Source organism: Salmo trutta, chromosome 31, assembly GCF_901001165.1.
Source record: "Salmo trutta chromosome 31, fSalTru1.1, whole genome shotgun sequence".
In the NCBI taxonomy this organism is placed as follows: Eukaryota; Metazoa; Chordata; class Actinopteri; order Salmoniformes; family Salmonidae; genus Salmo; species Salmo trutta.
In genome coordinates this window covers 4,388,072-4,410,759 of record NC_042987.1, presented here as the reverse complement: position 1 = coordinate 4,410,759, position 22,688 = coordinate 4,388,072, and the positions used below count along the sequence as shown (strand labels likewise).

The 22,688-nt window shown below is 40.8% G+C and overlaps 1 protein-coding gene across 3 annotated transcripts in view; it reads left to right on the top strand.

Moving 5' to 3' along the window:
- The first annotated feature begins 5,251 nt into the window (after positions 1 to 5,251).
- The window catches only part of LOC115169374 (far upstream element-binding protein 3), an 87,597-nt gene continuing 70,160 nt past the window's right edge, over positions 5,252 to 22,688 (top strand). For 2 of the 3 annotated variants that reach the window (XM_029724937.1, XM_029724936.1), the window contains exons 1-7: positions 5,252 to 5,610; positions 9,531 to 9,615; positions 19,142 to 19,175; positions 20,358 to 20,407; positions 21,713 to 21,784; positions 22,056 to 22,113; positions 22,460 to 22,622. In XM_029724937.1, the coding sequence (XP_029580797.1) occupies positions 5,506 to 5,610; positions 9,531 to 9,615; positions 19,142 to 19,175; positions 20,358 to 20,407; positions 21,713 to 21,784; positions 22,056 to 22,113; positions 22,460 to 22,622 (567 nt within the window). In that variant the 5' untranslated portion in view covers positions 5,252 to 5,505. The remainder of the gene's footprint in view (positions 5,611 to 9,530; positions 9,616 to 19,141; positions 19,176 to 20,357; positions 20,408 to 21,712; positions 21,785 to 22,055; positions 22,114 to 22,459; positions 22,623 to 22,688) is intronic. The other variant, XM_029724935.1, reaches the window with a different exon arrangement.

The window sequence follows — 22,688 nt, the reverse complement described above, 5'->3', positions numbered from 1 at the left end:
AAACAACCCCCTTTACTGGTCAGGACGTGACATAAGGGTTAATTCCACACAGTCAAGGTTAGGCTTGCACAGATCGGGAGGACCTTATGAACATTCCTGTGGTTGAATAATGCTGCTAGACTTAACGGTTCTGCCACTGTCACCCAAAAGCACCTCAAATTTAGGTCGGGCTTCATTTTGGGCCTTGTGCTAAGACTTCTGGATGTCAATATCTTACCCCAAAAACGTCAGAGACAGCTGCTCTTCACATATGTGACTCTTTATATGCCCCCCAACCATAATCTGGAAATATATTACATTCAGACTACACATGGATACATAGCACTGCCTAGATGGAGCTTGTAAGTCTTCCAAAAAGGGCAACAAAACAAAACAGATCAAAACCTGGTTTTCTAATATGTACCGGTTCATGAGGGTTGCCTAATCACACGTATGACATTTTGGAAAGATGTGACCTTTTTAACCCTTCTAAACAGCCCCTATAACCTCAATTTAAAGCACTTTCGGTTGTCACAGGAAGCTGAAAGTAAACACATATTGTCATTGGTGTAGGCTTTTACAGAATCCTGAGTTTCAAGTCTTTATAATAAGAAGTGACTGATTTACAGAGGGTTGAATGCGATGTTTTTCACTAACTGTGGGTAGTGGAATCAAAACCACTTTTAGGGTAATTAAAACACTTCCGGTTGCTCCAGGAAGCTTCAACTCAACACAGGTAATCCTCATAGGGGCCTGATGGATTGTCATTGAAGACAGTTTGATATGGCAATCATAATCCACATAGGCATCAGGTTGAAGTTAGGGCAGCAGGCAATGTATTCCTATGGGGAGAGATGTCAGTGTAAACAGTCAGAAGAAAACACCCTGTTTTCACTGTTAAGGGTTAATTCCACATGGTCAAGGTTTGCACAGATCGGGAGGACCTTAGGAACATTCCCGTGGTTGAATTATGCTTCTAGCCTTAACGGTTCTGCCACTGTCACCCAAAAGCACCTCAAATTTAGGTCAAGCTTAATTTTGGGCCTATTTTTTTGCACAGTCGATGCGGTCAGACTGAGCGAACTACTGTCAAGTGGAGCATCTCGTAGCACTTGGCACGGCCTAGAGACTATGGTGATGCCATTTGTTTTCCTTTCTGTGATGATTTAATTAAGCCTCCACATTTTGGGATTTCAGCCCTATTTAACGGTAAAGTTCACATTTCCCCTTTAGGATATGAAGGGGACCATTCAATATTTTCATGTTGATATCTGTATAGGTACAGGTGACCCTGAACACGTGGCAAAAGAAAACGGCGTGTCTCTGTGTGACCCAGAGGCCGTAATATGTCAAAAGCATGTGTAAACAACTACTAATCAGGCTTCATTCCTGGCCTACTATTTGCATGGTCGCTGTGGTCAGACCGAGTAAGCTAAAGTCAAGTGGGGCACCCGTTGAACTTGGCACGGCCTAGAGACTACATTTTTTACATTTTTTTTGTCATTTAGCAGACGCTCTTATCCAGAGCGACTTACAGTAGTGAATGCATACATTTCATACATTATTTTCTCCACACTGGACTACTGTGGGATCATTTGCCAACACTTTCAGCATTGATTTCAGCCTGTCCATTTGGTGATGGTTCATCACTGTTTAAACTTATTGGAAATGGACAAATGGCACTCCACACTGCCCTTTCCCACCTGGACAAAAGGAACACCTATGTGAGAATGCTATTCATTGACTACAGCTCGCCATTCAACACCATAGTGCCCTCAAAGCTCATCAATAAGCTAAGGACCCTGGGAATAAACACCTCCCTCTGCAACTAGATCCTGGACTTCCTGACGGCCGCCCCCAGGTGGTGAGGGTAGGTAACAACACATCCACCACGCTGATCCTCAACACGGGGGCCCCTCAGGGGTGCGTGCTCAGTCCCCTCTTGTACTCCCTGTCCACTCATGACTGCAAGGCCAGGCACGACTCCAACACCATCATTAAGTTTGCCGATGACACAACAGTTGTAGGCCTGATCACCGACAACGACGAGACAACCTATAGGAAGGAGGTCAGAGACCTGGCCGTGTGGTGCCAGGATATTAATGTGATCAAGACAAAGGAGATGATTGTGGACTACAGGAAACCAAGCATGCCCCCATTCTCATCGACGGGCTGTAGTGGAGCAGGTTGAGAGCTTCAAGTTCCTTGGTGTCCACATCACCAACAAACTAACATGGTCCAAGAACACCAAGACAGTAGTGAAGAGGGCATGACAAAAACTATTCCCCCTCAGGAGACTAAAAAGATTTGGCATGGGTCCTCAGATCCTCAAAAGGTTCTACAGCTGCACCATCGAGAGCATCCTGAGTGGTTGATTCACTTCCTGGTATGGCAACTGCTCGGCCTCCGACCACAAGGCACTACAGAAGTTAGTGCGTACGGCCCAGTACACCACTGGGGCTAAGCTGCCTGCCATCCAGGACCTCTACACCAGGCGGTGTCAGAGGAAGGCCCTAAAAATTGTCAAAGACCCCAGTCACCCAGGTCGTAGACTGTTCTCTCTACTACAGCATGTCAAGCGGTACCGGAGTGCCAAATATAGGACAAAAAGTCTTCTCAACAGTTTTTACCCCCAAGCCATAAGACTCCTGAACAGGTAATCAAATGGCTACCCGGACTATTTGCATTGTGTGCCCCCCCCAACCCCTATTTTTATGCTGCTGCTACTCTCTGTTTATCATATATGCATAGTCACTTTAACTATACATTCATGTACATACTACCTCAATTGGGCCGACCAGTGCAACCGCACATTGGCTAACCGGGCTATCTGCATTGTGTCCCACCCACCACCCGCCAACTCCTCTTTTACGCTACTGCTACTCCCTGTTCATCATATATGCATAGTCACTTTAACCATATCTACATGTACATACTACCTCAATCAGCCTGACTAACTGGTGTCTGTATGTAGCCTCGCTACTTCTGTAGCCTCGCTACTGTACATAGCCTGTCTTTTTACTGTTGTTTTATTTCTTTACCTACCTATTGTTCACCTAATACCTTTTTTGCACTATTGGTTAGAGCCTGTAAGTAAGCATTTCACTGTAAGATCTACACCTGTTGTATACAGCACACGTGACAAATAAACTTTGATTTGATATATTATAGGACTCAGTGATATTTCCAAAATCTCATATCCCGATATAGGTCATTTCATATCCCGATAATGATACATATCACAATATAGCACATTTTCTGTAAATTCAACGAATAAATTGTTTATATAAAATGACCACATGTAAAGGCCTATTTCTTATTACATTTGGAATTATACTCAACAAATAAAAGGTACTTACTCATATTTGATTATTTCTCCTTTTATTTAGAACCCTTGTGCAAATGTTCAATTAAGCATGTGACAAAATTGAAAATGTTAACGTATAAAATCTAAAAAGGTAAATAGAAAACACTTCAAATATAGTTGCAAACAAAATAAATGTTGGCCTAAAATACATTTATATATATTCTTTTTGGGGGGGGGCTTATTTTGGCATTAATACGTGTCACATATCAATTTGCATTTGGTACCAACTCACAAAACCCCCATTTCTTGACCGTGTAAATTGGGGCAATGTCTTTGCAGATGTAAGTTGTAACAGCAGCAGTTTTCTCCTTCCATCTTCGTGATTCTTTGCCGTATGGTGTGTCGCGGGCAAAAGCCTCTTGCAACGTCTGAGTCGGGGGTTTGTTTTGAGCACTCAACTGTACTTTTTGGGGTTTCATCCGTAGACTCTCCCCGTACTGTTTCACATGATTCTTGCGTAGGTGGTAAAAGAGGTTAGTGGTGTTTGAGCCTGTTGTCGGGACCGGCCTGCGGCATATTTTGCAGAAGACGGTTTTCTGGTCCGTGTCAGACTTTTCATACCCAAATACGAGCTCCGTGTCTCCGTGCTCTGTGTCACGTTCACTCTTCTCCATGTTTGTTTGTGTTGCAAATTTCCTTCCACACGAACGCAAAGCGTCGTCCAATTGACTAAAAATATTGCCGAAAAGAGTGTAATTTGCAACACAATGAAATAAACGATAGAGCATAATATGAAATGATAGACGTTTTTCTATCGTCACACAATATATATCGTCATATTGCCCAGCCCTAATATATTATCATTTTTAATGTCCCATTGGTAGGATATACGTGCTCGTAGTTCATCTATTTTATTATTGATTGATTGTAAGTTGGCAAATAGGACCGATGGTAAAGGTAGATTACCCTCTCGGCGATGGATGCTTACAAGGCACCCGGACCGTCGTCCACGATACCTCCGTCTTTTCCTCCTGCGAATGACGGGGATGAGGGCCTTGTCGGGTGTCTGGAGTAAATCCTTCCCATTCGACTTGTTGAAGAAGAAAAATTCCTCCAGTACGGGGTGAGTAATCGCTGCCCTGATATCAAGAAGCTCTTTTCGGTCATAAGATACAGTGGCAAAAACATTATGTACAAAATAAGTTAGAAATAACGCAAAAAAAACATACACAATAGCACAATTGGTTATGGGATCATAAAACGGCGGTCATCTTCTTCAGCGCCATCTCCTTCAGAGCCTTTACTTTCCAATGGGAGCAAATTAATCATAGTGGGCAGAAGAAGCGAAGAGGTGGGCAGAGACAAGAACGAGCTAGGAAGATCCTATTGGCGCGTTCTAGCTAATTATTGCATATTTCAATTAGGGAACGCCTACTCCGTGAAGCACGCGTGTGCAATGTCTCATTTCGCTCTTGTACTCCTTCTAAACAACACCATCTACAAACTTCAGTCCACTCTGCCTGTTACAGATTATAGTTTTGGAAATAGAGAACTGAATGGAGATCAAATGTTTTATCGATGAGAACATTTGCAGAATATCTGCCAAAATCCATCTTCTCCCATTGCCGGCCACTGGGCTTCCGCTCATCACCATATTTGGTAGTGAGTGGAAACGCCAACTGGATGCTTCACGTTTATGCAACAGGTGAAATATCTGGTTCGAGGCTTTCTGGAGCGCTTTGCAAGTCAGACCAAGCCGTTGTTTGGGCTTAGAGAAGTGAAACATTCTTCCTTAGTTGTTAATTTTCTCAAATTCTAAAGGCACAACCTAGATTCGAGCCAATGTCTTCAGTAGTTCAACATGTTATTTCTACAACCTCGTGAAAGTGACGTGTTTTTGTATAAAATAACTATATCAAAGGCGTTAGTGGTTTGACTACCTGCACATGCGCAATTCGGCGTGAGACAAACGTTAGACCCCATTACGTGTTTCTGCGCGTACATTTTCCTACCCAAGGTCGCGCCATGACATCGCCTACAAGTGTAATCTGGGATTTCTATTGGAGAAGCAGTTTTAGACTATCTTCATACTGTGCTGTCTTTAATTAATATAGCCTTTTGACTTTGTGGCTGTGGTAACTAGTAACAACCTTGCAGTGCTTTTCCACGTGACCGAACGCGGAAGCAGATTGTTCAAACAACAGCTGAGAAGTCTGGGGATGATGATGATGATGATGGCGGAGTTGGTGCAGGGACAGGCCTCCGTGGCTCAGCCCGGAATGAAAGCTGACGGCTTCGCCGACGCTTTACATCGGGCTCGACAGGTAATAACAGTGTAAACACTCGCAAAGAAATCGATTGATTTTGAACTAAGCCTTTTAAACGACGAAAACACTTATTTTAACTCGCCCATCACCCGTTTGTGCTATGCGCTCATGGAAAAACACACTAGCTAGTCAGCTAATGTTACCTAGCCGGCTAACTGGCATGCTAAGCTAGTTGACAACCACAATAGTTTCGAGTTCGCAATGCATACTCGTGCTTGTTCATTTTGGATACAACAGGGCACGACAGGAAACAATTTTTTTATGTAGTTAACCGTGTTAAAGTCTTCAAGTGACTTCGTTAATCCAGCTAGGTAGCTAACTAGCTAGCTACGTTTTCTACACGTGTCCACATGCAACCTGTTGTTCAGTCACTGAAGTTCTGGGGTTGAAACCCATAACAATCTGTGACAAGTGATCAAAGGTTCCAAACCCACCCACTCGTTTGTAAACAGATATCCGTTTTGTTTCCCAGTTGTAGGTAGACAACATTGATCCAATTGCCCCTCCCTCCCCTGTTGAGACAGTGTCAAAGTTTGTAGCTCCATTATGTAACTGGCAAGCACCAGATATACACTTGTGTGGGGGGTGGGGGGGGGGGGGGGTGTAGTTAGGATCCCGATTAGGGAGTAGGTTAATTCAGTACTATTTTATGTTTTACATTATAAAACAAAGGTGTCTTTCGGGATGAGCAAAACATATTTTTTACTAGCTAGCTACTATAACTAACGTGGCTATTGTTTGTGCTACATAAAGGTTAGGGATTAAAAAAAACATGTAACTTTTATTTAACTAGGCAAGTCAGTTAAGAACAAATTATTATTTACAATGACAGCCTATTCTGGCCAAATCCGATATTACAGTGCTCCCTCATGCAAAATATACATTATTTAGTTTTGATTGATTGACCCATCTATTACATTGTTTGACAGAATGCTAAACAACTAACTCTTTTGCCCCAAAACTCATGGAGAGGTGATAACTTGGCCCCTGAAAGATTCAAAATCATCTCAAGAGTTGACAAGAATTTATTTGGAAGGAGAATGGTAGAACTTCATCCGCATACATAGGCAACTCAAAGTTCAGGGGGGGACTAGATCCAACTGGGGAAAACTGTTTTTAACGGTCATGCAACACGAAAAATCATGCATATTTCTAGAGCTCCAACTTTCCGACCTGAAGTTAGCATTTGATCTCTTTTTTTTTTTTTTTTACACCCGTGTTCCCAGTTGTCTTGAAAGCACCATGACCATCATGCTGGTAACATCAGTCCAGTAAAATAAAAAAGCAAATAATTCAAATGTATGCTCAGCTTTGCCTCGCAAGTGCTACACCAACTGATTTTGTTTTTTTTAAATCAAAGCTTGATTTCTGAAATATAATATGGTCAGAGAATAACAATATTGTCAGGTAATATGCTGTGACAATGTATTTGGCCTACCTCACAAAACTCATTCCTACAAATAGTTTTTATTAGGTTAATGTTTTTGTAGTCATGTAAAAAATAAAAGTTGCTTATCACTGGTTTAGACATTTCAGTTGCCGGTGAGTGTGTCAACTGCGTATTGTTGTTATTCAGCAGATGGTGGCCCTAGCTCTCATGGTGCTTTTGACCTACAGATATTGAATTTGCTTGATGTGTGGGGCGGCAGGTAGCTCTGCGGTTAAGAGCACAAGACCAGTAACCAATGGGTCACTTTTGAATCCCCAAGCCATCTAGGTGAAAAATCTGTCGACGTTCCCTTGAGCAAAGGCACTTACAGGCATATTTTGGGATTTTGTCAACGAGACCCTTTATCTACTTCCCTAGAGGCCGGAGAAGTCGTGGATATCATTTTTATATCTAACATTTTTGTTTCTTCAAAGACACCTGTCTGATTTGTGCCTGTCTGAGTGGACTAATATGTTGTGGAGGCCATCACTTTAAGACATGTGCTGCTGAAGTTGTATATGGTTATTTTACCTAAGAACAATGGTCCATTGCTAATAACAATTATATTATTTCATAACAAATGCACGCTGTTCACGGTTTTGAAACACATCAGTGCGCTGTTCAGTTGGCGCCTTTTCCTAGACCATGTTGCTACACTACATGGCCAATGCCAAGCATCGGCTGGAGTGGCATAATGCTCACCGCCATTGTACTCCGGAGCAGTGGAAACGCGTTCTCTGGAGTGATAAGTCACTCTTCACCATCTGGCAGTCCGACGGATGAATCTGGGTTTGGCGGATGCCAGGAGAATGCTACCTGCCCGAATGCATATTGCCAACTGTAAAGTTTGGTGGAGGAGGAGTAATGAATGGTCTGGGGCTGTTTTTCATGGTTCGGGTTAGGCCCCTTAGTTCCAGTTGAAGGGAAGCTACCTATAGCATACAATGACATTTTTGGTAGCTTTGAGGTAACAGATGTATGAAGCCCGTTCATGTTTCAACATGACAATACTCACGTGCACAAAGCCAGGTCCATACAGAAATGGTTTGTCTAGATGGGTGTGGATGAACTTGACTGGCCTGCAATAAATAAACCATTCTATTTTGGAAATTGCATTCGAGAATGAATGCAACTGCTTTGAGTCTTTGCTGTAATAAAGGCTTAACAAAAAAGTTACAACACTCTCTGGTACGCTTATTTAGTGTTTACATTGTTCTAAACGATCAAATTATACTAAACAAAATTATGAACACAACATGCAACAACTTCAAAGATTTTACCCGAGTTACAGTTCATAGAAAGTCAGTCAATTGAAATAAATAAATTATACCCTAATCTATGGATTTCACATGACTGGGCAGGGGCGCAGCCTTGGGTCGGCTGGGAGGGCATAGCCCCCCCCCCCCCCCCCCCCCACACACACACACTTAGGAGCCAGGTCCAGCCAATCGTAATCAGTTTTTCCCCACAAAAGAGAAGCTTGATGTGAAGGTCCTGGGCTGGCGTGATTACACATGGTCTGTGGTTGTGAGGTTGGTTGGACGTACTGCCAAATTCTCTATAACAATGTTGGTGACGGCTTATGGTAGAGAAATTAACATTCAATTCTCTGGCACAGCTCTGTTGGACATTCCTGCTGTCAGCATACCAATGGCACGCACCCTCAACTTGAGACATCTGTTTGTTATAACCAATTTATTGATGTGAGACGTGATTATGATATGCTATAGGTCAGGCCCTATTGTTCATGTGCATGGGTCACGTAAACAGAACAAGGGTTGGGGTAATCGGGAATGCTTTTCCTAAACAAATTAGGGATTTCAGTAACAGAACTTTAAAGTCAGAAATGACTGTAATTATGTTGCAGCTTCAGCAACACAGACAGCGCAAAAAACACTGTTGATGTTCTGTGGTGGTTGCTGCAGCAGGGAGGAGAGCGAGACAATGGGTGCTTCATGCGAGTGTAGCGAAATGCTTGTGCTTCTATTATTTCATCAAACAGTGCGCTTAAAGCATCAGACAAGCTCAGTGCATATAGTTTATTTGATTTAAACACAATAGATGTGTCTATATAATCGATTGGTCAAAAGTAAAAAAAAAAATGTGTCCAGTAAAAAGGAAATTAGGTCGTTTCAAGAACAAATGCTAACTAGCGTTAGAGCAATGACTGGAAGTCTATGGGTATCTGCTAGTTTGCGTTCGATCGTGAAACTACCTTTTAACTTCCTTCATACTAGACACGGCGTCATAAAAATTATATCCACGAGTTCATTTGACTCTGGGGGAAGTTGATAAAGGTACATTGCCAAAATCCTGAAGTATCCATTTAACCCTAATTGCGCCCGTATGTGACTCAAATGTAATGTGGTCATAGCACTAGCAATTTGGGAAAACGTAATGTAATTAGCCATTTACGTGAGATGCAACAATGGATGAACTGTTGTATAGAAAATCTGTGAAGTAATTATTATTTTTCTCACCTTTTCAGATGGCAGCAAAGATGGGGAATGAGCAGATTGTAGACCCCTCCATGTATGGCTATGGGGGCCAGAAGCGTTCGGTGGAAGACGGAGGTAACCTCCATTTCTCTCCCGCCGACGATTTAAAGGGATAGTTTCCTATGGTTTTCACAATGTTTTAATCTTCTTACCTCCATACGAGTTCATGAACGTTTTGTAGGTTATTGTAACAATTTTCTAAACACATACCATAAAAGCCAATAGTAAAAGCTTTCAATATTTTGGAACACAAATGTTCAAGTCCAAGTTTTAAGGTTTACCTCAGTTTAAAATGTTTTTATTCCACTTTAGAATTTTGAGTTCTGTTTCAACGTACAGTGCTAGTTTAAAGTTTGGACACACCTTCTCATTCCAGGGTTTTTATTTTTTACTATTTTCTACATTGCAGAATAATAATGAAGCCATCAAAACTATGAAATAACTTATATGGAATCATGTAGTAACCAATAAAGTGTTTTACAAATCAAAACATATTTGAGATTCTTCAAAATAGCCACCCTTTGCCTTGATGACAGCTTTGCACACTTGGAATTCTCTCATCCAGCTTCATGAGGTACTCACCTGGAATGCATTTCAATTAACAGGTGTGCCTTGTTAAGTTAATTTGTGGAATTTATTTCCTTAATGCGTTTGAGCCAATCAGTTGTGTTGTGACAAGGTAGGGCTGGTATACAGCCGATAGGGCTGTCTGGTAAAAGACCAAGTTATATTATGGGAAGAACAAATAAGCAAAGAGAAATGACAGTCCATCATTACTTTAAGTCTTAAAGGTCAGTCAATGCTGAAAATTTCAAGAACTAAAGTTTCTCAAATGCAGTCGCAAAAACCATCAAGCGCTGTGATGAAACTGGCTCTCATGAGGACCGCCACTGGAAAAGAAGACCCAGACTTACCTCTGCTACAGAGGATAAGTTAGAGTTACAAGCCTCAGAAAGTTTTGCCCAAATAAGTGCTTCAGAGTTCAAGTAACAAACACATCTCAACATCAACTGTTCAGAGGAGAATCCGGCCTTCATGGTCGAATTGCTGCAAAGAAACAACTACTAAAGAACACCAATAAGAAGAAGAGACTTGCCTGGGCCAAGAAACACGAGCAATGGACATTAGACCGGTGGAAATCTGTCCTTTGGTCTGATGAGTCCAAATTTGATGTTTTTGGTTACAATCGCCATGTCTTTGTGAGATGCAGATTTGGTGAACGGGTGATCTCCGCATGTGTGGTTCCCACCGTGAAGCATGTAGGAGGTGGTGTGATGGTGCTTTGCTGGTGACACTGTCAGTGATTGATTTAGAATTCAAGGCACACTTAACCAGCACGGCTACCACAGCATTCTGCAGCGATACGCCATCCCATCTGGTTTGTGCTTAGTGGGGCTATCATTGTTTTTCAACAGTGTAAGGGCTATTTGACCAAGAAGGAGAGTGATAGAGTGCTGCATCAGATGACCTGGCCTCCGCAATCACCCGACCTCAACCCAATTGTGATGGTTTGGGATGAGTTAGATCGCAGAGTGAAGGAAAAGCTGCCAACAAGTGCTCAGCATATGTGGGAACTCCTTCAAGGCTTATGGAAAAGCATTCCTCATGAACTTGTTTGAGTGCCACGTGTGTGCAAAGCTGTTAAGGCAAAGGATGGATACTTTGAATTATCTGAAATATGCAGTCATGTCCATAAATATTTGGACATTGACCAAATTATTATTTTAGCTGTCTACCACAGCATATTGGAGTTGAAATTAAATGATGAATAATTTGTTGGTATTTACTAGGGGTCAACCGATTATGATTTTTCAACACCAATACCGGTTATTGGAGGACCAAAAAAAAGCCCATACTGAATAATCGGCAGATTTTTATTTATTTATTTGTAATAATGACAATTACAACAATACTGAATGAACACTTATTTTAACTTAATATAATACATCAAAATCAATTTAGCCTCATATAAATAATGAAACAAAGTGTTGGAGAAGAAAGTAAAAGTGCAATATGTGCCATGTAAAAAAGCTAACATTTAAGTTCCTTGCTCAGAACATGAGAACATATGAAAGCTGGTGGTTCCTTTTAACATGAGTCTTCAATATTCCCAGGTAAGAAGTTTTAGGTTGTAGTTATTATAGGAATTATAGGACTATTTCTCTCTACCATTTGTATTTCATATAACCTTGACTATTGGATGTTCTTTTATAGGCACTTTAGTATTGCCAGTGTAACAGTATAGCTTCCGTCCCTCTCCTCGCTCGAACCAGGAACACATCGACAACAGCCACCCTCGAAGCAGCGTTACCCGTCGCTCCACAAAAGCTGCGCTCTCAGAGCGAGTGACGTTTGAAACGCTATTAGCGCGCACCCCGCTAACAAGCTAGCCATTTCACATCGGTTACACCAGCCTAATCTCGGGAGTTGACAGGCTTGAAGTCATAAACAGCTCAATGCTTGAAGCACAGCGAAGAGCTGCTGGCAAACGCACGAAAGTGCTGTTTGAATGAATGCTTACGAGCCTTCTGCTGCCTACCATCGCTCAGTTAGACTGCTCTATCAAATATCAAATCATAGACTTAATTATAATAACATACAGAAAAACGAGCTTTGGTCAATAATATTGTCGAATCGGGAAACTATCATTTCGAAAACAAAACGTTTATTCTTTCAGGGAAATACGGAACCGTTCCGTATTTTATCTAACGGATGGCATCTCTAAATCTAAATATTGCTGTTACATTGTACAACCTTCAATGTTATGTCATAATTATGTACAATTCTGGCAAATTAATTACGGTCTTTATTAGGAGTAAATGGAATTCACACAGTTTGCAACGAGCAAGGCGGCCCAAACTGCTGCATATACCCTGGCTGCTTGCACGGAGCGCAAGAGAAGCGACACAATTTCCTTAGTTATAAGAAATTCATGTTAGCAGGCAATATTAACTAAATATGCAGGTTTAAAAAATATATACTTGTGTATTGATTTTAAAGAAAGGCATTGATGTTTATGGTTAGGTACACATTGGTGCAACGACAGTGCTTGTTAAATCATCACCCGTTTGGCGAAGTAGGCTGTGATTCGATGAGAAATTAACAGGCACCGCATCGATTATATGCAACGCAGGACTTGCTATATAAACTAGTAATATCATTAACCATGTGTAGTTAACTAGTGATTATGTTAAGATTTATTTTTTTATAAGATAGGTTTAATGCTAGCTAGAAACTTACCTTGGCTTCTTGCTGCCCTCGCATAACAGGTAGTCAGCCTGCCACGCAGGCTCCTCGTGGAGTGCAATGTAAGGCAGGTGGTTAGAGCGTTGGACTAGTAACCGGAAGGTTGCAAAAACGAATCCCCGAGCTGACATGGTAAAAATCTGTCGTTATGCCCTGAACAAGTTAACCCACCGTTCCTAGGCCGTCATTGAAAATAAGAATGTGTTCTTAGCTTACTTGCCTAGTTAAATAAAGGTGTAAAAAAACAAAATAAATAGGCCACAATCGGTGTTCAAAAATACCAATTACTGCTTGTTATGAAAACTTGAAATCGGCCCTAATTAATCCGACATTCCGATTAATCGGTCGACCTCTAGTATTTACATCCAAATCGGGTGGAACGTGTAGGAATTACAGCATTTTTTACATGTGGTCCCCCCTTTCTAAGGGACCAAAAGTAATTGGACAATTGGCTGCTCAGCTGTTCCATGGCCAGGTGTGTGTTATCCCCTCATTAGGTAATTTACAAGTAAGCAGATAAAAGGTCTAGAGTTGATTTCACGTGTGGCATTTGGAATCTGTTGCATTTAACCCTCAATATGAAGTCCAAAGAGCTGCCATTGAAGCGAGCCATCATTAGGCTGAACTCAAAACAAACCCACCTAAAAACATTAGGTGTGACCATATCATAAGGTGTATGTAAACTTCCGACTTCAACTGTGTAATATACATACATACATACATACATACATACATACATACATCTTAGCCAAATACATTTAAAAACTCAGTTTTTCACAATTCCTAACATTTAATCCTCGTAAAAATCCCCTGTCTTAGGTCAGTTAGGATCACCGCTTTATTTTAAGAATGTGAAATGTCAGAATAATAGAGAGGATTTATTTCAGCTTTTATTTCTTTCATCACATTCCCAATGGGTCAGAAGTTTACATACACTCAATTAGTATTTGGTAGCGTTGCCTTTAAAATGTTTAATTGGGTCAAACATTTTGGGTAGTCTCCCACAAGTTTCCCAAAATAAGTTGGGTGAATTTTGGCCCATTTCTCCTGACATCAGTAAGCTTTGTAGGCCTCCTTGCTCACACAAGCTTTTTATGTTCTGCCCACAAACCTTCAATGGGATTGAGGTCAGGGCTTTGTGATGGCCACTCCAATACCTTGACATTGTTGTCCTTAAGCCATTTTGCCACAACTTTGGAAGTATGCTTGAGGTCATTGTCCATTTGGAAGACCCATTTGCAACCAAGCTTTAACTTCCTGGCTGTCTTGAGAAGTTGCTTCAATATATCCACACAATTTTCCTTTCTCATGATGCCATCTATTTTGTGAAGTGCACCAGTCCCTCCTGCAGCAAAGCACCCCCACAACATGGTGCTGCCACCCCCGTGCTTCACGGTTGGGATGTTGTTCTTCAGCTTGCAATCTTCCCCCTTTTTCCTCTAAACATAACGATGGTCATTATGGCCAAACAGTTCTATTTTTGTTTCATCAGACCAGAGGACATTTCCCCAAAAAGTACGATCTTTGTCCCCATGTGCAGTTGCAAATCGTAGTCTGGCTTTTTTATGATGGTTTTGGAGCAGTGGCTTCTTCCTTGCTGAGCGGCCTTTCAGGTTATATTGATATAGGACTCGTTTTACCGTAGATACAGGTACTTTTGTACCTGATTTGCACTTTTGCACCAAAGTACGTTCATCTCTAGGAGACAGAACGCATCTCCTTCCTGAGCGGTATGACGGCTGGTCCCATGGTGTTTATACTTGCATACTATTGTTTGTACAGATGAACGTGGTACCTTCAGGCATTTGGAAATTGCTCCCAAGGATGAATCAGACTTGTGGAGGTGTACAGTTATTTTTCTTGGCGGATTTCTTTAGATTCTCCCTTGATGTCGAGCAAAGAGGCACTGAGTTTGAAGTTAGGCCTTGAAATCCATCCACAGGTACACCTCCAATTGACTCAAATGATGTCAAATAGCCTATCAGAAGCTTCTAAAGCCATGACATAATTTTCTGGAATTTTCCAAGCTGTTTAAAGGCACAGTCAACTTAGTGTATGTAAACTTGTGACCCACTGGAATTGTGATACAGTGAATTATAAGTGAAATAATCTGTCTGTAAACAATTGTTGGAAAAATGACTTGTCATGCACAAAGTAGATGTCCTAACCGACTTGCCAAAACTATAGTATGTTAACAAGACATTTGTGGAGTGGTTGAAAAACGAGTTTTAATGACTCCAACCTAAGTGTATGTAAACTTCTGACTTCAACTGTATATGTGTGTGTGTGTGTGTGTGTGTATATATGTGTGTATATATATACATATTATTTTTGCAACTGTAAAACATTTCATCCCATAGCTTGTTCTCCATTTTCTTTTTAAATGGTGAGCCAACATGTTTTCAGCACCTATTTCCTTGACTGATTAAAACTTGTTTTCTCATACTCTCTCTGCAGCAGACATATAGTGAACATTATATTTGGAACATCAATTCTCAAAATCGCAGTATCGAATTGCAAAACAAATCGAATTGTGAGAATTGCAATAGATATCATTATCGGCACCTAAGTATTGTGATGATATCATATTGTCCTTGGCAATTCTCAGCTGTATTAAATAGCCAAGCTAACGAAAAGGTAGATTTAAAGTGGAACTGACAGCGTTAACATGAAATCATTTTAAAATCTGTTAATATACTCCCCCAGGAAGAATATCACTTTTTTTTAAACATTTTCGGACAAGCGAGCACTTATATATGGTCATTTTTGCGTTTTTATAAATTCTTTGAATGTTTGGGAAGCAATATAGATCGGGAAAGCGGCCGTGCGTTTGGGAAATTAAATGACACGGCAGTAAATTAAAGCTAATTAAAAGATCTCTTGTCAAGGACCAGAGTCTATGCAGACCGGTGCGCAATAGCCCATCAAAGCTACAGTTGGCCTTTATGCAAATAATCCATTGCCACACAGGCCTGCAGTCATTCACTTTGAACTGCACTCTGTGTTTACAGGCAGTAGCAATAGCGCAACTTAGATCATTCGTACGCATTTGCCAAAAGCCACAAAATACACCTTAACGGATTTCTGCGAATATTTAAATACCACGGGAGTCCTCTTACATTTGGGAACTTTACAGTCTTATTGACGAAACAACTAGGAAAAGGTAGGCTATTGCTCCCTTAGTAATGCTCATCAACAACAAGATCAGAAACTAATGCTAGCCAGAGCTAGAATAGCTAAAATATAATGAGGAAACATTAGATAAACCCTCCTGCCTTTTCAGCTAGTTGGTCGTCAAAATTGTACTGATAAATGATGGGGAATAGTAACCAGCTCATCCTTCTGCAGCTTGCCTGCCAATGCATGCTTGACCCTACCCACATTTTGAAATCTGAATGGGAACTCGCCTGCCTGCCCAAATGATCAATGCCAAATACATTTGATTGACAACTATATAAGGGTGCGTTCATAAATTGCCATCAGTGTGCTCTGGGTTGTTCGTAAATTTCGAATGTTGTCAGATTGTCTGTTCATAAATTCAGAGTTAGATGTTATTGTAGTCCCGTGTAGCTCAGTTGGTAGAGCATGGCACTTGCAGCGCCACGGTTGTGGGTTCGATTCCCACGGGGGACTAGTATAAAAATGTATGCACTCACTACTACTGTAAGTCTCTGTAAGTCGCTCTGGATAAGAGTGTCTGCTTAATGACGTAAATGTAAATTGTGCTTTTATTATTAGAGATTCACAGCGAAGCTTTGCCTGGCTACCCAGACTCAGTGCTTCGCCACGCCCATAGACTTTAGTTTCTTCTCTGCAATGAGTCTGGATCTGAGTACTTCCCCGACCCTTCACCGAATGCATACACATTTGGGACCATCTGATTGGTCCAGAAACCGATGGGTTGGCCCAGAGCAAAAACACAGCGGTTTGAAAATTCATCATTGGCTTTGATACTTTGAGACGATCAAATCGCTGATGACTTTGTTTTGTAAAATGCTCTTCATCACCAGAAACGACTTCAATGATGGCAGTCTGACTAAAGTATGTAGCGAACGACAGAGCAGCGGTGGAATCATTTTGTCTCATCAGGCTAAACGAAGCTGATACCTATTGTTATTATCTGAATTCTTATTTCGTTTTTTTCCTTTACATGGTCAAATAACTCAAGCATAGATTGGTAAAATAAAAATGGCACATGAAAACTACAGGCCTTGAGTAACTTGCTGTTATAAGCAGTCTCACTTAAACCCTCACCCGTCACCCAGTTTGACCTAGAGACTTGAAACTTCGTATGTAGGTGTTTTTCCTCATGCGGAGCACATTTGCCTCACTAACCCAAAAGGTCCGTCAGGATAGATTTTCCTCTATCTTGGAAATGTTTCCAAATAACACAAAATTCGATATATGTAGGCCCATTGTAAAGCTCTTTACTTAATCTGAGAAAAGCTAAGGGATCGGTTAAGAGAGGGATGAGTTATTGATAAATCAGGCAATCTGATTTTACATGTCCATTTAAAACCTTTGTAAATCCTCTCCACAATGGCCTGTCAACTTGGAACTTTTTAGGGCCTTCAAAGACAATACTATGATGAACCATGTTAAATTTAGCATTTATATCTTATATAAGAAAACTGTTAACAATTCACTGTTTTGACTATGTTACGCTAATGCTTCAAATAATCATAAAAAATCTTCTCATGCACTAAAAGTCAAAATCACTCTGAATTTGGTCTTCGGACTCATCGCAATAGCCCCTAAAGAGTTTGAAAAACGAAAGTTTATGCGTTTAAAGATGGCCACGCTATACCAGTAGAGGCATATTAGCACATATGCTAAAAATACTTTAAATCTTCTCATGAACAATAGGTATAAATGGAATGTAGGCCCATGGTACATGTCTTAATTTAGTTTGAGAAAAGCTAAGGCATCGGTCAAAAGATGGCTGAGTTATTGACAAATCAGATTAATGTGTTCATTTAATAAACCACTTTAAATTCACTCCACATTGGCCTATCAACTTTTTTAAATAGTTTTATTTAACTAGGCAAGTCAGTTAAGAACATATTCTTATTTACAATGACGACCTATCCTGGCCAAATCCTCATATCCGTCGTCCCGTTTGACCGAGAGACTTGGAACTTTGTATGTAGGTGTTTTTCCTCATGCGGAATACATTTGCCTCACTGGCCCATAAGGTCCTTCAGGATACAGGATAGAGGAAAATCTATCTTAAAAATGTTTCCAGATAACACCAAATTCAATATGTAGGCCCATGGTACAGACAAATCAGATGAATGTGTCCATTTAATAAAGCACTTTAAATTCAATAAACCACTTTAAATTCACTTCACTCTGGCCTATCAACTTTTTAAAGTTTTATTTAACTAGGAAAATCAGTTAAAAACAAATTCTTATTTACATTGACGGCGCTGCCCTATGGGACTCCCCAATCACGTCTGGTTGTGATACAGCCTGGAATCGAGCCAGGGTCTGTAGTGACGCCTCTAGCATTGAGATGCAGTGCCTTAGACCGCTGTGCCACTTGGGAAACTGGTATATAAACTCAATACATTAAGTGAACACGTTAAGAATGATTACCTGCTGCATTCAAAGATAATCAACCTACAGCACTAGACTAAACTTTACTGATTGCAAATAAGGAAGATAGTTCCTACATGATAGTGCTTGCTTAGTTATCCATCTGATCTTATGCCCTTTCTGTCATCCTGTGAACCCTGTTCATTGCTGCTTGCAGCTATATTTTATTATTGGTTTTATTCAACTAATAGGCATTTCAATTAGACTATCGAGACTAATAGTCATCATAAAAAGTAGTGGGGTAGTGTATCCTTTACACATCTGGGCTGTTACATGATGCGCTGCATTTCAGAAGAGCCCACTCGGCTTCTCCGTCAGTTGTTTTCAGCCTGTTGTAGCCTGTTATTGTCTCTGGTTTGTTAATGGCGAAGGAATAGCTGGACTCGATAGCTTTGGGTTCTGGCCAGGGGGAGGCATGTCTAATATGCTATTAACTGGAAGGGGGTTAGCTTAGTTAGCATACCCAACTTTATACCTGTCATAGGCTCATCTCCTAGTGGGGTGGTGCGTTGCACACACACTTTACTACGCCATCCAGCTGTGTGTCTGATATTTTTTTTTTAAAATGCCGGATCCATCTCATATCATTTTCACCCTCTGCCCAGGCGCATAACTCCTGCAATTGGGCTCTTTGGCATGGGTGCAGGCAGTAAAAAAGGGGGATAAAGTTAATACTTCTAATCTTTTTCTCTCTCCACTGCATCTCCATCTGGCTCTGGTCCCATCCCTGGTTGGCTCTTGTCTATTTCTCTCACAGTAGGTAACCAGCTGGGAGCCATGGTACATCAAAGGTAAGCCTGTAGCCAGCACCAATTTACCCGCTGTATTGACAGACTGTAAATAGGTATTGATTGAGAAATCTGTGGGATGATTCCCCCTCCTCCACTTCATGTTAGCTTACTATCCAACCCAAAGACATAACACTGGATCCCCAGCGGGATAGCACTGAAGTACTGAGACCAGATAATTATTTGTGCTCAGCATCACTGTTTTGTTTGAAAATATAGTAAAGTCTAAGTTACAGATACTGAACAAAAATATAAACGCAACATGCAACAATTTGAAAGATTTTACAGACTTACAGTTCATATGAGGAAATCAGTCAATTGAAATAAATGTATTAGGCCCTAATCTATGGATTTCACATGACTGGGAATACAGATATGCATCTGTTAGTCACAGATACCTTAAAAAGAAATGGGCCTCACAATGGGCCTCAGGATCTCGTCACGGTATTTATGTGTATTCAAATTGCCATCAATAAAATGCAATTGTGTTCTTTGTCCAGAGTTTATGCCTGCACATGCCATAACCCCACCGCCACCATGGGGCATTCTGTTCACATCGTTGACATCAGCAAACCGCTCGCCCACATGACGCCATACACGTAGTCTCCGGTTGAGTCCGGTTGGATGTAGTGCCGAGTTCTATAGAACGATGTTGGAGGCGGCTTATGGTAGAGAAATGAACATTACATTATCTGGCAACAACTCTGGAGGACATTCCTTCAGTCAGCATGCCAATTGCATGCTCTCTCAACTTGACATCTGTGGCATTGTGTTGTGTGACAACAGCACATTTTAGTGGCCTTATATAGTGCACCTTGTATAGTGCACCTTGTATAGTGGCCTTATACAAGGTGCACCTGTGTAATGACTGATGTTTAATCAGAATCTAGATATGCCACACCTGTCAGGTGGAAGGATTATCTTGGCAAAGGAGAAATGTTCACTAACAGGGAGGTAAGAAAATGTGTGCACATTTTGAGAAATACGTTTTACGGGCGTATGGAACATTTCTGGCATGTTTTATTTAATGAAACATGGGACCAGCACTTTACATGTTGCATTTATATTTTTGTTCAGTGTAGTTCATATTGTTAAATGGTGTGATGGAATGTAATAATTTGACATCTGCTGGCCTTTTTATTTGATATATTTAGTCTCTTTTCACCCCACTCTTTTGTGATTTAGGGCTGTCATGACAGAAGACTTTAAAGTGCCTGATAGAATGGTTGGATTCAGTAAGTACATGTTATGGGAGGTATGCTATGTGGTTTGGGATGTTTTTGTCCTTGTATGCTTTATTTTGAATTATGTTAAAGGATGTATTTATTAGTGTTGTCCCTGACAAAAAAAAATGTCAGACTGAGAGTCGTCGTCTTTTGTCCAACCGATTGGTGGAAATGTTAAAATGTGTAGACGCAGCCTGTGTTTTAATAAAATCAACTATATGTACTGAGCTTGTTGTTATGCTTTAAGGACACTGTTTGATTAATTTAGGAGGACGCGCAAATTATTTGAGGGAGCCTGAGATCAAGATAGCCTAACCAGAATATATATATATATTTTTTTAATAATATTGTATTTTCAGCTGTTTGAAGCAGGTGTACAAAACCTAAAGTAAAAGATGCAAAAACTAAAGTTAAGACCTGGAAACATAGAAATAGCGCACATAAAACAGATCTACTGCTTCTTAGATTTGCTTGCAATGAGAGTGACAGATCTATAACACAGATTTCTATAAGAATTTGGTCATGCCACCCAAAAAGTTACATATTGCAGCTTTTATACAATCAGAAATACTATTAGACATCCCCAAATGGGCACATTTATAGACCTACATTTGTGCACAGGTCACAGGTTAGGTAGCCTACGTCTACTTCTAAATGAGTAATCAGGTGCTCGTCCTTACTCACCATTGACAGGAGCGCTCCAAACAAAAGACAAAGAATAAATTGACAACTCATAAACCGAATGAAATAAACTTCTTTCTCACAAGAGTAGCATAGGTTGTGAGCTATGCAAACAAGGTGTCTACTCTGTGAAAATCAGAACGGTAAACAACTGTAACAATATATTGAATGCATTAACAGAAATTACCCTAACCAAAAAACAAAGTAGATGAGAAATGATGGGAATTAACGGTAAATGTAGGCTACTACTGGTGATATGTAATGAGGAATTGATACACTAACAATCAAAGGCAAACATTTCTCACAATGAATGTGAATGAAATGGCAGGAGAGAGCTCATTCTGGAGAGAGACGTGGCTTGTGCATCTTAGCCACACTCCCCTTCTTGGACTGTGGCATCTCCCCGCGGCCTCCTCAATGGATTTGTCCACTAAGCCAGGCGCAAATCAGACTGGTGCCATGAAAGGAACCAATCTATTTGCGACTGCTCGACAAATAAAATATTGTTAAACCATCAGCCTATCGACCAAACAATCAACCAGTCATCTTAACGGGGTCAGCCCTAGTATTTACCTGAACTCTTTTCTCCACTCCCATCCCACTTTTATTTTCCTCTCCTCCCATTTATTTTAGTCATAGGCAGAGGAGGAGAACAAATTACAAGAATCCAGCTGGAGTCCGGGTGTAAGATTCAAATTGCGTCTGGTAAGCAGTTATCAATATGTCCCATAATGTCTGACTACACACACTTCCAACCTTCAAATGATATAATAAGCAATATCAGATTGCTTTTAATTGAATATCTCAGCAACATATGGCATGAGCGTTGTCAAGCTAGCTTGATGCGCTGTCAGCAATGCAAAATGGATTATCATGACTGTTTTGGCTCAATACCATCTTGAAAACTTGACTCCTTTAACTGTATGCCAGCTGTTCTATACAGGATGCTGACTGTAATGTCTGTTTGTCACGGTAGAGAGTGGAGGTATGATGGACAGAGCCTGCTCCCTCACTGGAACCCCTGAGAGCATTGAGTGAGTTTCTATATTGAGACGGTTGAACGTGTTCAATTCTATAAACTCAGTAGCAGTATAGTACCGTCGACATCATTTGTAATTTTAATGGCCCCATATTATGTGGGAAGTCCCCTAATTTACGGTCTATAGATGATCACAGTGTCAACTGTAACCTGGTGGAATATCTATATTTGCATAATGCATAATACAGTTTTAAAAAGCACATTGTGGACCACTCAGATAAAGTTTTCAGACACTGTAGGACAGTCATTGTAGGCAATCAGTACAATATTTCATTGGTTCCGGGGATAATACATTCCATCATCTATAATTCATTGATATGTAACCATTTGCACTCCACCAGGCAGGCCAAGAGAATGCTTGGTCAGATAGTGGAACGCTGTCGGAACGGCCCCGGGTTCCACAGCGAGGCTGAGAGCAACAGCTCAGTCCAGGAGATGCTCATCCCAGCCAGCAAAGTGGGCCTGGTCATCGGAAGGGGAGGGGACACCATTAAGCAACTGCAGGTATGTCTTCCAAGAGAAAAAATGACAATTTGATAGGATCTCTGTGGCTATACTCCCTCTAGCCTG